Source organism: Rattus norvegicus, chromosome 16 (assembly GCF_036323735.1).
Source record: "Rattus norvegicus strain BN/NHsdMcwi chromosome 16, GRCr8, whole genome shotgun sequence".
Lineage (NCBI taxonomy): Eukaryota > Metazoa > Chordata > Mammalia > Rodentia > Muridae > Rattus > Rattus norvegicus.
In genome coordinates, this window is record NC_086034.1 from 52,157,185 (window position 1) to 52,174,155 (window position 16,971).

At 44.4% G+C, this 16,971-nt stretch overlaps 1 protein-coding gene across 5 annotated transcripts in view; it reads right to left on the reverse strand.

The window, feature by feature from the left end:
• Positions 1-14,670: 14,670 nt before the first annotated feature.
• The window catches only part of Irf2 (interferon regulatory factor 2), a 111,766-nt gene continuing 109,465 nt past the window's right edge, over positions 14,671-16,971 (reverse strand). For 4 of the 5 annotated variants that reach the window (XM_063275233.1, XM_039094379.2, XM_006253139.5 and 1 more), the window contains one exon: positions 14,671-16,274. In XM_063275233.1, coding sequence (XP_063131303.1) covers positions 15,966-16,274 — 309 coding nt within the window. In that variant the 3' untranslated portion in view covers positions 14,671-15,965. 5 annotated transcript variants of the gene reach the window in all.

A 16,971-nucleotide genomic window follows, 5' to 3' on the forward strand; every position in this document is an offset into this window, starting at 1 on the left:
ACTGTGGAGGTATAGCACCTGCCTGCTGTGTTTGTGAGCTTGGTCTTACTTAAGATTGATAGTGTCATGGCGAATCCTGGCAGTGTGTTAGTGTTTGGTCAATTTTTATCAATTTGACACAAACCAAGATGCCTTATGGAGAGACTCTCAACCATGGAATTGATTCCATCAAATTGGGCCTGGAGGCCTGTGCTTACATGCATTTTCTTGATTGACAACTGATATAGGATGGCCCAGCCCACTACAGATGGTTCTATCCCTTGGCTTGTGGGCCTGGGCTAAATCTGTCCTAGCCAAGATGAGCCATCTAATCAGCAGGGTTCCTCCATGTCTTCTGTGCCAAGCTCCTGCCTTGAGTTTTTGCCTTGGCTTCCCTTGATGGCTGACTGTCACCTAAAGCCAAACAAACCCCTTTTTCCCTCAGTTTGCTTTAAGTCAGTGTCTTATTTGCAGCAACAGAAAACAAACTGAGATGGTTAACATAATTCTCATTTTGTTTGCCTTTTCTTAAAGCTAAACATTAAGCGATTTCTTTTGAAAATCACTAGAAGCCGCTGATAGGTTTTGGAGCCTGGATAACTATTTTGATGATGTCTGAAGTTGCCATGCCAACTCTCTCCAGCTTCACAAGGGTGCACCATTTCCTCAGTTGCAGTTGGGGCACTGTGCAATGCCGCCGTGCAGCCAGTAATGTGCGTCAGGCAATCCAAAGCACACGTGGTGACTTCTGTTCAACACAGCAAAGCAATGTCAACTTTGCAAAGACATTCTCCATGACAGGATCATGAATTTGGGCAAATGTTGGCAGAATGGAAGTCGTGTGAACTGCTAGTTCTACGACACTGGCAAAGCTTGTGCCCCGGAAGGCAGTGCCAACCCTGTTAGCTCTTCACTCCAAGTCTCAGCCACTGGCAACCTTTTCTTTTGACATCCGAGTTTCAAAAAGGTTAATGTGAACATTTGAAGTGAGACAAACAAGCAGAAAGAAGGTGGTTTTCAAAGAGGTGGAAGCTCTGGGAATTTCACTTAGCCAGCAGAGCTGGAGTGGTGTTCTTCGGCTGGGGACTTCTGTCTCTTCATTTTCTGTCCTCACAGCTCCCCTTCCAGCTCCAATACTAGAGGTAAGTGAGTTCAAATCTCAGCTTGGAGGGAGAACCATCTAAAAGGAAACGGCAGTAATTAAGCTTATTCTAAATCTCCTGCCTAAACTACCAGTAGAGTAATTTCTCATAGATCAGACTTCATTGCCTGAAGGCTCATGGGTAAATACATATTTTCAAGGCTTGCTAAGAAAAGGAGGCTCCCTGGTCTAAGCTTTTTTAAACCTCTGAATTAATATTGACACATGGCTGTGTGAAACACCCACCTGAATCTCGTGGAGGAATTAGGACTTAATCCCATGAAAGCATTCTGCAGTTTGTGTGCTCCTGTGGTGGGTTATTTCTGCTTATTGTGAGTACTATTTTTTTTTCCTCTCACCTTCTTCAAACAGCCCTTCTGTGGTGGTTAAAAGTTCACACATAAAACCCCTCCCTTCCTGTTTCGCCAGTGATCGCTTTGTTTCATAGATTCTGAAACAATTCCCAGCCAGTTCTGTAAAAGTGGGGGAGAGGGGTAAATTCTGCAGTCTGGAAGCTTATGATAAGAATCTCTGGAGGCCTGGGGGTGGGAGACCAAAGCAGGCCAATGTTCAGAAATCTCTGGAAAGAATTTACAAAGCCCTAGAAGAACCATACAGTGAAGCTCCGTGCTCCTTTCCCTCAGTCAGCCTGGAGGAGGAAGGAGCATGAACTGTGTGTCCAAGACGGCCAGTTGATTCTTCAGCTCTGTCAATGTACTTGACCATAGGACAAGCAAGCAGAAGCTCAGAGACCACTGGTCACAGACTCCACACTGATGCCCCTCGCACATCATCCAGGCATTCAGACTCATCTCCTGTATATTTATATATTCAGGTTGATTTCATTATTAATGCAGAGCCCCCCATGTGTGTGTATGTGTGATGTGTGTGCATGCACGTGTGCATGTGTGTGTGTATGTATACACATGCATAGGGATACCAGGTCAACACTGGCTATCTTCCACGATCACATCCCTCACCCTCTTATTTCTTTTAACATTTTTATTTTATTATTTGAAGTGTCTGAGTATTGTATCTGTGTAGCACTTGCACGCAGTGTCTGCAGAAGCCAAAAGAGGATGACAGATCCCCTAGAATTGGAGTCATGGTTGTGCAATGCCACGTAGGTGTTGGGGATTGAACTCAGGTTCTCCGGAAGAGCAGGAAGTTGTTCTTAACTGCTGAGCCATCTCCTCAGTCCCCTTCCCCTTTGATTTCTTAAGACAAAGCCTCTCATGTAACAGGGAGCCCACCAAATTAGTTATGGTGACTGAAAAGCAAAGCTCAGGGACCCCGCTGTCTCTGCCTCCCCTCTGATGGGATGGCAGACACACGCTGCCTAGTGCCTGGTTGTTTTATGTGGCATGGCTGATATGAAGTCTGGTCCTCACACCTGCCCAGCAAACACCTCACTAACTGCACCGTCTTCCCGGGCCTCCTGGCCCTCAGAGTCATTTTGACATTGTTGACTGTGTCTGCGTGGTACAGCGATGTCCTATCAGCACCAGTGGACTTTCGCTAGGGAAGACGCACTCCTGGGAAAATGGATGGGGCAAAACACATAGAGGAACAGATGTTCGATCTAAATAAAAGGCAAGACACACAGGGATGCGTAAATTTACCGTCTGCGTCTGCCTATGGTCCATGCTTCAGCACAGCCTTCTTAAAATAACTGCTAGCTTTTGAGATAGACGCTGTTTCTTTAGAAAAGTTGGTCCTCAAGTTCTCTTATGGTCAGTGATATCATCACAGGCCTCTAGGGGATGGCAGATTCTACACATATTTTCTGCAAATTACATATTTGTCACCAGCCTCTTTGAGAAACCAAAAGACAGTAATCCTTTCCCATTAAATGCACACTTACTTATTACCAATTTTTTTTTGAGAAACCAAAAGAAAGTAAGCACTCTTTTCACTGTGTGCCCTTATTTTTTTTAAGGTACATTTTAATTTTAATTATGTAAGCATGTAGGGTCTGTGTGGATATATGCCACATGACTGTGGGAAGCCATAGAGGCCAGAAGACGGTGATATGTCCCACTGAAGCTGGAGCTGCAGGTGGCTGTGAGCCACCAGCCATGTTTGATGACAACTAAAGCCTGGGCCCCTGCAGGAGCAGAGTGCTTTTAACCGCTGAGCCCTCCTCGAGCTCCAAGTATGCACTTAAAAAAATCACTACTGCTAAAAACATTTACTGAAAAAATAGCACTATAGATAGTTATAGATGCACATAACTAGAACTCACAAAACCACTATAGTACAAGTACATGTGCCTCGTACATGAGAGAAAGGATATCTGTGCTTCTATGTCCCGTGAATAATGTATGTGCCTCTGACCTACATTTTCCATGCTTCCTGCTGATCCTGTGAATGGAACACAACAACACCGTGCGTGCCACAGGCCACAACACGATGCATTAGTGTCCTGCGGAATCCTCCAATACACCTGGAACCAGGCCCGAGAGCCCGAAGGAGCTATGTGTCCCCACATGCCTGTCTAAAAGCATATTTCACTTATAGACAATCCACACACTGTGCTAAAAAGGGAGATAATAGTATGTGGTGTCTGGGAAAGGTCGGGAAAGAAAAAACACCACTGGCCGGGTGTCAGATCTGATCACACATAGGAGCGAGAACTGGTTTCCTGCATGTGAGTCTCACATTGTGAAGACTCTGGCAAACGATAGCTTAGGATACGAGCTAGAAGCGGAGGTGCCATGTCAATCCAGGGTCATTTCATGCAGCTACGAAGATGAATGTTTGCTAAAATGGTACATAGGGGAAGACTTTCTTAATTGTCAAGGCGTATGATATGTGTGTGTGTGTGTGTGTGTGTGTGTGTGTGTGTGTATCTGATCTATTTTAGTTGAATGACTTATACTTCTATCTTTAGTTTCTTCAATCCGTGTACTGTCTGTACTGAATATGGGGTGTCAAAATCACCTATTATTAACATGTCCCTGTTTCATGAGATTTCTCTCTCAGATGGTGGCTGTTATGGTTTGTGGCACATAGATAGCTCTAACTGCTGTCTTCCTTGCGCGAACGGAGCTTTTCAACATTTTATTACATTGTCCAAATGTAGTCGATGTAGGTAATCGACGTAGGTTTGAAAACCTAGGTTGCAGGGGTTTGGGGTCTGGATTTACTTCCCGGATTAGAGTCAGCCTTTCATGCTCTTAATGCTTTTATTTTTATAGCATGCTTCTGCTAATTTGGGGGGGTTCATTAGGGGGCCTTGAATAACCATATTTGAGGTGTGCTAGTTAACTTTGTATGAGTTTAGCTTTTCTGTTATGGGTCAAATTGAAAGTTGATTCATTTGTCACTAAAGCAAGAGAGAGAAAGAAGGTTAAACCTATTCCACTAATTAACACGACTGCTATAGTTGGTCCCTCTTTCCATACGAATTTTTAATTATTGCACGTGTTATCCCATATTTTCTTCTGTAATTGGCTTGTTTTATTTGCTACTTTTTTGCTGTTGTTTTGTTTTTGTTTTTTTGTTTTTGTTACCTTCCATCAGTTCATGATTGTTTTTGGTTCTATTTGATTTGCGGTAGGCAGTACACTCACTCCATTCCCTTCCCTTCATGTGGAATATTTCCAACCATTTGTAGGCTCCCCACGGCCCACTGTCTGTAGAACTGTCCATAATAACTTCTACTTTCCTTCCTCTCCCATCCCTTTTGGCTGTGTAATTGTTATTTGTATAGAACATACAATATTTACATATTACATGGCCTAAGCTATACGAACAAACATGGTGGTTTTTTTCATCACTCGTGTGTTCTCAGTCCTGTCGCTCAAGTTTGCCCAGCTGCCTCTTGTTTGGGTAAAAGTCTTCAAAGGAGTCAACTGGTACCTAGACTTGGTACCTCAAATTATTTCCAAGCTGTTTTTCTTTGCAACGTGAGGGGCCGCTTGGCTCACGGAAGTGCTGGCTTTCACTCTTTGCTCTTAAGTCTCTTAAGAAGGTGCTCTTCTTATTATTCCTTTTTATGTCACTTGTGAAAAGCCTAAAGTTCATATGTAATTTGACCTTTAACCTAGGGGTTCCTGAAGGAGCGGAAAAATGACCCCAGAAAGGTATATTCAGTCCCAAATCCCTGGTATGTGTGGCTACTAGCTTAATTGAAAAAAAAAAAATCTTTGTAGATGTCATTGAAAAACCTGGATACAAGATTGTCCTAGATCATCCAGGGGGCCTTAAAAGCAGAGAAAAATCTTATAAGAGGGAGTCACAGGGTATAGATCTCAGAGAGAGATAGAGACAGAGACAGAAACAGAGAGACAGAGAGAGACAGATTACAATTTTAGAGTCTTCTATAAAATGTCTCACATTTATTCTCTTTAGGTCAATATCCTTAAATACACAGTGGGTCTTTACAGTGTATAAATTTACATTTTTCTCTTATTTATAGAAGGTTTTCTTGGATCTCAGTCCTGTTCCCTGATGGCTTCCCTTCTTCTAGAACTTTCCTCATATGTCTGCTAGGTCTCATTGGACCAGTACTTGGAAGGGGAGTGGTGCTCCTTGCAGGGCCCAGGAAGACAGAGTTGAAGGGGAAGACTTGCTAGAAGGATGAAAGCTCTCCCAGCATCTCTCACATCACAACAAGAATCTTTATTTTTATTATCAAGTTATAACTGGAATACTCAAGTGCCTCCCAGGCGGGCACGTGCATGAGGCATACTAATACGCCAGCTGTCTTCAACTTGAGCCCAGCATGTACCACAGCAGCAGACTTTCCACGCCACCTGTAGCCCCCATTTGCCAGATTCCTCTTCTCCTGAGTGTTCTGTTCTCTGACTCTGCAGATGGATCACTATGTACACCAGTCTCAGACTGGGTCTGTCCTGCTCCAGCTCCTTGCCTTGCTTTCAATGAATCATCCCTTACCTAAGGCTTCTGTTCACTCTACTGTTGTAGTTAGCTGGGGAAAATGTAACAATGTTTAGCTGGGGAAAATGCAACAATGTTTAGCTGAGGAAAATGTAACAACAGATCTCCGACTATGTGATTTACAAGTAGGAATTTATTGACATTTTTGAAACAAGGAAGTTCCAAGATTCAGGCACCAGAAAATGCGTACCTTCTTTGTGTCCTCATCTGGTAGAGGGACACACACAACTCCTTGTGCCTCTTTTATAAGGATGCTAGTGATAATTCTGAGAGACCTGTCGTCAGGACCTACTTGTCTCCATTTTAGTCTTGTTGGTCTAAGACGGTGGTTCTCAAATTATGGGTCATGACCCTTTGGGGGTCTGCCTAAGACCATAGGGAAAACATGGATATTTACATTATGGTTCATAACAATAGCAAAATTACAGTTGTGAAGTAGAAACGAAAATATTTTTATGGTTGGGGGGTCACCACAACATGAGGGATTGTGTTAAAGTGTCATAGCACGAGAAAGGTTGAGAACCATTGGTCCAGGAATTAGCTTTCAACACATGAATGGGAGATAATAGATAAACACTCACACTATAACATCTAATTGTGTAGTGTCTCCTAGCTTTATTTATGTTGCTGTGTTGAAAAACACTGGTTAAAAAAAACACAAGCAATTTAGGGAGGAGGGATTAGTTGGCTTATAATTCCAGGTTACAATGTGGAAGCAGGAAAATCAAGACAGACCCTTGAAGCAACAACTGTATCACTTCTGAGAGCAGAGCAAGAATAAACGCATGCACACCTCGTATGAAGCCAGCTTCCTCTTCTACCCCAGGATTCACTTCCCATAGTGACCTGGGTCTTCCTACTTCAGTTAATATAATTTTGAAAGAAATCCCTGATAGGCACATCCGCAGGGCAACTTGGTTTGGGCAGATCTTCCCTGAAGCTCTTGTCCTCGGTGATTCTCGAGTGAGTCAAGCTGACAATTGAAACAGTCCTATCACACAATGTCTGGGGACTTCTACAGTATATCCACGAGAGCTGCCATAAGGGAAGTCTCATCTCTACTTCAAAGTCACCTAGACTCTGATCACAGAAACCTCCACTCAAAAAGGACAGAACATTAACCATCAGTCTGAACCATTTTTTCTTCAGGGTTTGCAAGCCCTTCACAGTGGGTATCACTGTGGGAGTCCATACTTCAGTCTGGTACCAACAGCAGCTTCTCCACTGGACACACTGGAACAGCTCCTTTCCCAAGCAGCTGGCCGGGCTGTTTAGAGGAGATGGTTCAGAAGTTAAGACCACACACTGATCTCACAAAGAACTGGTTTGGTTCCGAGCTCCCATATGAGGATCATGTGCCTATAACTCCTGCTCTGTACCCTCTTCTGGTTTCCACAGGTACCTGAGCTTACATTCATATAACCCACATCACACACACACACACACACACACACACACACACACACACACACACACACATATACACCACACACCACAAACACACATACACCACACACACAACACACACACAAAACACACACACCACACACACACACACAGCACACAACACACACACCACACACACACACACAGCACACAACACACACACACACACAGCACACACACAGCACACACACACACCACACACACACCACACACACACACACAACACACACACACATACACACACATACACACACACACACAAATAAAAAAAATCATCTTCCTCATGAAGTTGCCCATCCTGTCCAGGAGCTAGAATAAGATTCTATTAGAAAGAGGAGATAGGAAGACAGCACAGGAGCCCAGAAATTTGATGCTATGTTTTAATCAAAGTGTTAAAAATATTTCTTCTTTCAAAATCACTGGGTCAAAGTATCCCACATCCACAAATCTGGTGAGAACTATAGCAGAAACTTGCCCTCAATAGAAACTGTATTGATGACCCAGAATGAAGCGAATTCGAATATGCCAATTAGCTCCAGATAGTGTGGTTCCACCTAGTGGGTCTTTTTAAATAAGATGTTTAAAACTTTGCCTGAATCTGTTTGTATAAAATTAAAACTGCCAGAAAGTTTTTGTCTCGTCTCTGTTTACCAGAAAGAAATTTACTATTTGATTCCTTAAGTCAGTTCCATAATGGAATTAGATTTTAAAAATAAAGTTCAAGACATGAGGTTAGGGGTTATATAATAAATTATATATATATATATGATATATATGTGTGTGTGTGTGTATGTGTGGTATATATTATATATGATATATAAAGGACACACATATACACACAGACACTGCAATCATACTTTAAAATCTGAGTTCCCCACTGGTAAACTCTTGAATTCATATGAGTCCTAGAAACCAAGGATAATTTGGAACCAATTCTCCAAACCATAGCTCTTGGTTACCTTATACACAGAGTATGTAAAAGTTACAGATGAGCATCTACAGTGTGCTCCATCTATTGCCAACTTTGTCATGTTTAATAATACAACAACCTTACAAGTAAGGTATTAACAGCCCCATTTTCAGAAATAAACATTTCTTCCAAAATATCCAGAAGGTTTCCTAAAGACAGCAGCAATTAAGTAAGAACTGAGTACAGGCTGGTCTAACTTCCAAAGCCTACCCTGCACTGATGAGGTAGCATCCACCAGCACTTGGAGGCACAGGGAGGCCTGAGTTCAAGTCCAGCTTCAGCAGCATAGCAAATATAGCAAGTAGGAGGCCAGACTGGGCTACACAGTGGGGTCTTTTCTTAAGAACAAACAAACATCACCCAGGATAGAGGGATTACCCAGAAGTTAAGAAGTCTGACTGCTCTTCCAGAGGACATGGGTTCAATTCCCAGCACCCACACAGTAACTTATAACTAACTGTCTACAACTCTAGTTCCAGGGGATCCCATGCCCTCTTCTTGCTTTTGAGGTCACATTCGTGGTACACAGATATACATGCAGCCAGAGCAACTATACCCATAAAATAATGAAGACATTAAAAAACATTAAAAACCTAGTCAAATAAAAAGCCTTATTCTGGCCACTAGGTAGGACTAGCTTTTCATCTCTGCTGAAGTGTACAGAATGAAGTTCTCTCTCTCTCTCTCTCTCTCTCTCTCTCTCTCTCTCTCTCTCTCTCTCTCTCTCTCTCCCCCCAGCCCCCCGCCTTTAGCACTCTTGCTAGCACTCTTGCAATGGTTTCCTGAGGTTGACTAGATGTTCTGTAAGCAGCCTGTCACATTTACTCTTACCTGCCTGTGGTGTACCCTTCTCTGCTCCTCAGGTTGACAATCTGGAACCTTCTTTCTCAGCCTTACTCATGTGTGATCCTAACTGCACGATTCGTTCACCTTGTACGTGAGTGGGAATTCAGTCCTGAGGCAGAAGTCATATTCCTAGCTGCACTGTAACCAATCCCATATGTGCACGGAGCCTGGGACTTTCTGGAGCACTGGCTCAGTGTTCAGTTTCTAAGTCAGGAGTATGGAGAGATAGTTGAGGTGGGATATGGCGGGAAAGTTCTGACGAGATTGAAGCGGATGCAGTGCGTTCACAGAACTGACTTTTCCCGGTATCCCACCTCCAGTGATGGAGGTGAGGTTAACCCTACGGGGGCTTGTCTGGCTTGCCCACATAAGCACCTGCTTCTCTCTAGTCAATGCCTTTGTGCTTAAAATAGCTCCTGTGGTCTTTGCTTCCTGCAACAGAGCACTGATAATACGAACCACGCTCGCTTCTTCTTTTCCTCTAACTGCAAACGTCGCAACTGCCAACCCTGCAGCCGGTTCTGTCAACACCAAAGTGATGGCTCTGAGTCTCTCCACTGCCCCGCCTCCCTTGCCCCACTTGACTTTCCTCCACAGCACGTATTGACTCCCAGAGATAACGTTTGTTCATTAGTTGAACAGATCCCATTCACTCAACAAGAGAAGTTCCGTTCACTCCTATGTGGCCTTAGTCCTTAAGGTCAATACATACTGGGAACTTCGCAGTGTTGAATAAGTGATGTCTATGTCTCCTAGTAAAGCATACCCTCTAAATTAATGGATTAGTGATAGGTTTATCAACAATATACCTCCAATACAATGATCTTGTGAGTGTAACACATGACTCCTCTGATTTCAGTATTATATGCAGGGCAATTTATTCCCGTGGTTTACCTGAGACAAGTCCCAATTTCAACAATTAAAACAAACAAACAAACAAACAAACAAACAAACAAAAAAAACCTCCACCTTGAGGGCCTTTCAGTTCTGGGCAGACCAAGATCGTTGGTTACCAAATTAAAGAAGTAATCAGCTGCTAAAAGAAAATCACTTAGAATTATATGACTTGAAATCTATCCTGCAAATAGAGACTTAAAAACATGCTAAGCCATCCAGTGGTTTCCTTCCCTTATCATAGCCTGGTTGCCATGTGACTCCCTAGAGTCACTAGTTAGAGTTTGAGCAATAGCTTTTGGCTGTATTTCACACTTCCCCTATAGGCTGACTGTCGTACAGCGGGGACTGTGAACCCTCTTCTGCATTTCAGTCACATTAAAAACATGATCTATGGGCTTCTGAGAGCAAAGATACTGCGAATGGAGATGAGAGCTGGATTTAAAGCCCTGGCGTGGGACCGCTGACAGCCAGAATAGTAGTCTATTCTGTAGAGAACATTTGTCAGTGTTAATGCTCACAGGATAAGGTCTAGCTTATCACCAGCCATAGGAATCACCCCTACTGTCCTTGAACTTCAGGCACACCCCAGTACAGAATGTGGGTTTAAATTGTCCTTGCGGTTGTACATTGGGGGACTTGGGGGCAACAGGAGCAGTCCCACACAGAAGGCCCAAGCCTCAATCAGACAGAAGATATCTGTGGTCTTTTCCCATTGACAGCTCATGCAGATGCGTGTGAGTGGTTCCAATTTTAGTCTTTTTTTTTTTTTAGCAAAAACTGGAGTCTAGAGATATTAGTGGCCCAGACCTTGGCTTCTGGCTCTGCACAGAAGGCTGTGTCACTTACATCATTGACTTTGTGACACTGAACAATGAGTATGCTAGCAGTGACTTCAACCCATAAGGGGTTAAACCAACAGCACTGGACAACCAAGTGTTTTCTACAGAACTAGCAATCCGTTGGAACATGTTTACACAGTGGATAGGGAGAAAGTGACCACGCTTTATTTAGAGGCTCCGGATACACGCTTTGCTTTCTTCCTGAAAGAACCTGTTGAAGGAGTCTAGAACGGGGTCTCGCCAGACTATATAAACTCTTAACTTTTAATGTTTGTTTCTTTGTTTGTTCTTTTCTGTGGTGCTGGGGATTGCACAGGATCCTGCATCTGTCAGACCATTCCACCACCGAGATGTACCCCCACCACACACACACACACACACACACACACACACACACACACACACACACTATTCTATGTGAGCTCCCAAATGGCCCCTCCTCTTGATCCTTTCACCGCATGACCAAAGTTCTTGGACAGACTTAACATTTTTGCTAAAACCAGCTATCAGGCCTGACCCCTTCCTTCCTCCCGGGCTCTATTTTTGGACAGTGCCTTGGCACCTGTTGTCCGAATGGCCACAGAAGCAAATCTCTTTAGAGTCCTCGTTTATGCTCACAGCAAGGCCAGCAAGGCCCAGGACCCAGCAGGGAACAGTGTCTGTGTTCTCCAGGGCTGGTCGGGGCACAGAAGCCAGCAGGCCTCAGGAAGAATCCTTACCTACCACCACACACAGGTTTTTGGTATCTCTTTACCCAAAGCTCCACACACCCATGGAAAGCCCTCCTTCTCCAGGTTTGCAGCTAAAGGGAGTATCTGAGGACCGGCACGGTGGTCCTCTTAACACTAACAGTGGTGGGTGGATGTCCGTGGAGGAGATGCTGGTGTGATCGTCTAATAGATACACACCATGTGCCACTTGGGAGAATCAGAATTCGATGCAGATTCGACTCAAGTGGCTTGGAGTCCCTGGAGAGACAGGAAAGCACTGTGATCCCTCTGGGAGGGGTCGACTGCAGCCTGGACACAGAGGGAGTAATGTTCCCTGGCCCTCTGGCAAGTCAGGTTCCGGTCCCCATGGCTCTGATCAATCAACCTGGCCCTAAGTTGTACCAAGAAGTGGAGTTTCAGATGAAATGGTTGAATATATAACTGGTGAAAACCAGTTTCTGCCTCTGTTCCGTTTCCAAACCAAGCTAGTAAAGGTACTAGAGAGTCTCTGCACGCCAGAGGCCCATCTATCTACTGCCGGTCTTTGGTCTTTTGTGAGTTTTTAAAAATTTACTTATTTATTCACTTCACATGACAATATCAGCCCCTCCTGGCAGCCCCTCCTGGAGATCCACCCTCCCATTCTTCCCTCCTCCCTGGTTTTTCTTTTTTCTTTTCTTTCTTTTTTTTTTTTCTTTTTGTCTGTCAGTAAAATTCTGGCAGAAGACTTGGGTTCTGAGTTTCTCCTTTGATCTGGGTCTGTTTGTCCCGAGCTAAAATAACAAGGGGCTTTTAAAGCCTAATGAATTCAGCACTCAGTGCACAGCCTCTAGGAACTGGAAGCTTCACCTCTCAGGTTTGGGAGCAAGAGGCCATTTGGGGCTTAACACCTTTTTTTTTTTTTTTCATTCGCATGAAAAATACTTTTAAAAGCACCAACTGGGAAAACCCAGAATCCTGAAACCAAATCACTAATCTTCCTCATTCCTAAAATGTCTGTCTCAAGAGTGGGTCACATGATAGTGCCCTTTCTGCACTTGGGGAACAAAGAGGTACCATTTTAGGGCTTTGATGCTGCAAGGATTAGCATTTCTTGTATCTCTAATACACGCAAGTGGACTAAACGCTGCCTTTGGCTAAGGACGAACTTAAGACACCCGACAGCCTCATGGGAGCCTCTTACATCAAGGTGCCCGGCTTGCCCACCTTACTGCTGAGGGTGAGCTCCCAGGTCACAGATATAGCAGGAACTTTGTTACAGGTGTGACCTGCTTGCTACTGAGAAAGGAAGCTATTGTCCCAAAGGCGTTATATTGCTATTTAAACACACCCATGGCAGAAACAGCCATAAAACCCTATCAGCATACACAGAGGCCTACTAAATAAATCACGTGTCCCCAGCACTTCCTCTAAGTGACAAGGTCTGGGGCTCCTGTTTCTGAGTTGTCCATCTGGTTTGTTTGGCTCCCTCAGGCTTTATGTAACTCACTTGTTTTTCTTTACTAGCCTTTCGTGGGGGCCATTTTAAGCATCGCTCTGTTTTGTTGTCTTATTGGCAATAGAGTCTTACCTTGAGCACCTAAATTATGTGTCTCTGAATCCTGAATTTGGCTGCCAGTCTGGATCCCACCACAGGAATGGATGTGTGGCAGTGTGGCATGTGATGTGGCATTTGGGACCTGCAGGGCTCATTATGGGTGCAGAGAGAGGAGTCAGAGAGTCCAAGTTATCCGAGACCCTCTGATGACCATGGGCATGAGTCAGGCCTATCTTCTACTGTTGTGTTTTTGTTTTGCAAACAAAACAGGATGATTAATGAGATTTTTTTAAAATATATTACCCAAAGGGGAGGCTCATATAACTGAAGACCTTAGGATTTCCCCTAGGGAATCAAAATAAACACCTCCTACATTGGTCAATCAATCAATATACCAATCAATCAATAAAAATAATAAAATTAAAAGGAAAAAAAACAGAAGAAATAATTGACCGCCTATGTGAGACATTTCCAACAACACACCGAACAGTGTCATGTTTCCATTGACGTGTGTTCAGGAGTGATAATTTTATGGCCATTGGTTGTATCTGCAGCTACACACAGCATGGAGTGTAGAAAGAGCCCTTTGTCCTTTCATAAATTGAAAGGACCTTTTCAAACATTAACTTAGTGATCTTTCCGCAGCCCCCAAAGGCGGCAGGAAGGCAGCTAAGCTTTTAGTATTTTAAGGAAGCGTGGAGGGGTAAGGGAGGTGACCTCCTTAAGGTCAGGGCTGTACCTTGAACTACCAAGGTGTGTGTGTGTGAATGCAATGAAGGTAAATTCAGAACGAAAGAAAATAAATTCCAACTAGGTGGTAGAGAACAGTGTTCTCAAAGTCCTACTCATTAAGGGCAGGGCCTGGCTTTAAAGAGCCCAGGTCTTAGGAGACAGACAGAAAGGCAGAACGTAACAACTGTTTCCCAGTACTGGGAGTGTCTTAGCTCGGTGTCTGGTATGTAACGCAACACAAACCCAAGTCTGAGCCTGCAGATGTGGACAGAAAGCCCACCAAGAGGAGTGGACTCCGCTTACACCAGGGACAGTGTGTGGGAAACGCTCTCCCTGGGGCCCCTCCAACAGCATCCTGGTCTTGTGTTGTCTAGGCAACCTGAGTAGAGGGTCTTCATTTCTGATCTTGGTTTCTGCCATGTGGAATGGTGATAAACCGCCTTTCTAGACACATCTGTGATGAGCAAAGACAGGAACGCACAGAGGACATTCTGCACTGGGCCCACTGCTGTGAGAAGAGGAAATTATACACAACCTCACCATAGGAACCTCCTAGTTTTCTTGTGGTTAGCAAAGGAAAGCATGTTGGTCTCCAAGGATAAACACTTTGTCAGCTGATCCACGATTGAGCTCTAAGTAGACACACACAAAGCCAGAAGTGATACCCATTAAAATTTTTAACTATATACCATATTCATTTATTATCAATCCACAGGATAATTTGATTGCTACATGAGCTCATAAAAGTTTTTTTTTCACCTTTACAAAATTAAAAAAAAAAAAGCGCCACAAGGATGTAATAACAACTGCTGATAAACAGGAAAAGGAATCTCAAAATTATAAATTTGCTGTAGAAAAGATAAAAAACAATTATATTTTATTTAGAATTTTTACCTTGAATAAAATATCCCCCTTGTATAAAAAAATAAAAAAGCTTGCTCTGGTTAGAATTAGAGTATTTTCGTCTTCAGATCTGGGAATTTGCATAATATTTCCATGACAGTTTTCCTTTGTACCGCGTGGCATTCAAGCATAGCAGATTAGAAAGATTTTTTTTTATTCAAGCAGTCTTAAAATGGGACAGCTGTGAAGAAATTCATTTCCTCCTCCTCCTCCTCTTCCTCCTCCTCCTCCTCTTCTTCCTCCTCTTCCTCCTCCAAGATGTAGAACCTTGCCTTTGAGGAGAAGAAATGGAGAGAAGGGACAGGGTGGGCTGGGGTAGGCTGGGTTGAGGAGGGACAGGCAGTTAATGGGTTAGGGTGGAGGAGTTGAGGAGGAAAGGGGTAGGTGGTGGGGTGGGACAGAAGGGGTTGGGAAGGAAAAGGTGGGTAGTGGGTTGTGACAGGATGGGTTGGGGAGAGAGGGTTGAGTATAGGGGTGGTATAAAACTGGTTGGGGAGGGAGGGGTACACAGAGGGCTGGGATGGAGGGGTTGAGGAGGGAGGGCTGGGTAGTGGGGTGATGGACACAGAAGGGGCCGCCAAGTGTGCTGTGAAGGGGAGCGAGATTACAAGAAGGCCTACTGTAAGTGCTTCAAGATAAGGTGCAGAAGCAGACTGCAACGTTGCTCGTACTGCCCTATGTACATATTCACAAGAATAAAAAAATTCCAGCTAGTTCACATTTTCTCCTCCGTTCTGAGGCATCCACTCCACCATGCTGGCCTTGACCGTAGGCAATGCAGCACCTCCACTGCCTGTGTGGCTGTTGGTCCTTGAACTTGAGGGAGTAGCCCTGGCAGATCCAGCAGTTTCTAGAGATATGCATCTACCGAGGGGGGGCTGGAGTCCTGAGTTAAGAAGAAACTCCAGCTCTGGAGTCGGACACAGCAATCAATATTCTATTGTCAAGGCTTTTTCCCTTAGATTTGTCTAAGATAGGTATCATAGAGAAAAAATAAAATACAAACAAATAACAACACAAAGCTAAGAAATTCCAACAACCACCAGGGAGAGCCAAAGGCTTAGCAGCTCTTGACACGGGCCTGGGTGATATCAGATGTCTTCTTGATGACACTGGCCCGGGCCTCCCGGTCCGGCCGACTGCTGCTGGGCGTGGGGGTCACTGGGGCAGGAAGGGAGATGTCTGTAAACGGCGGCCAGGAGCTGTTGTAAGGCATTGGACAGCTCTCCTCTTTGATGGTGACCTGCAGATCTGGTTTGCTGGAAGTGACAAAGGTCGCCATGCTAGGCAGCAGACAGTTGTTACGTGTCCCCATGTTGCTGAGGTACTGCTTGCCTTCGATGTTCCTCTTCCGCCAGTGTGGTCTCCCCTTTCAGAGAAAACAATCGAGATACATGCATCCTTTCCCTTCCACTGAATATCACATGTCCAATCGAATGTCTTACTTTTCAAACGAAGTCCCCATGCGCTATGCCCCAGAAATCTGGCTGACTATTCTACAGAGACACGGAACATGGTGGCAGCTTGGCTGTCTTCTGGCTCCTGTGCCCAGGCTGTCCAGCCATAATGGAGGGCCCAACCTAAGCAGACAGCAAATGCCCTGTGATTGCTTTTTAAATGATTGTAGTGGAGACATGGGCTTGGTTTTTTTGTTTGTTTGTTTGTTTGTTTGGTTTTGTTTTGTTTTTTTGAGCCACAATTGGCCTTGCTAGTTGCCAAGTAGAGAAGGAATTAAGGTCCTTGAAGAAATCAGATCATCAAATATGCCAGCACAGTTGCCCACGCTCGTCTCAGAATTCCCAAACTTGGAATATTAGGAATTCTAACAAACATCGGCTTCTGGTCCAACCCCCTTTCTCTCCCCATTAGAGCCACTTCCTGCCGCTGTGAGAGCCTGGCCTACAGAGGGAAGCCGGAAGCAGGTTGGTGGGGAGCAGAGACTGGGCACACACCCTCTGTGTGGGACCACTGAGGAGGGGCTGAGCTGTGTGGAGATCATTTTGCTCAGCTCTTTCTGATGCTTACTTCTGTTCACTGCTCTGGGCTGGGCAGGCCACTTTACTCCT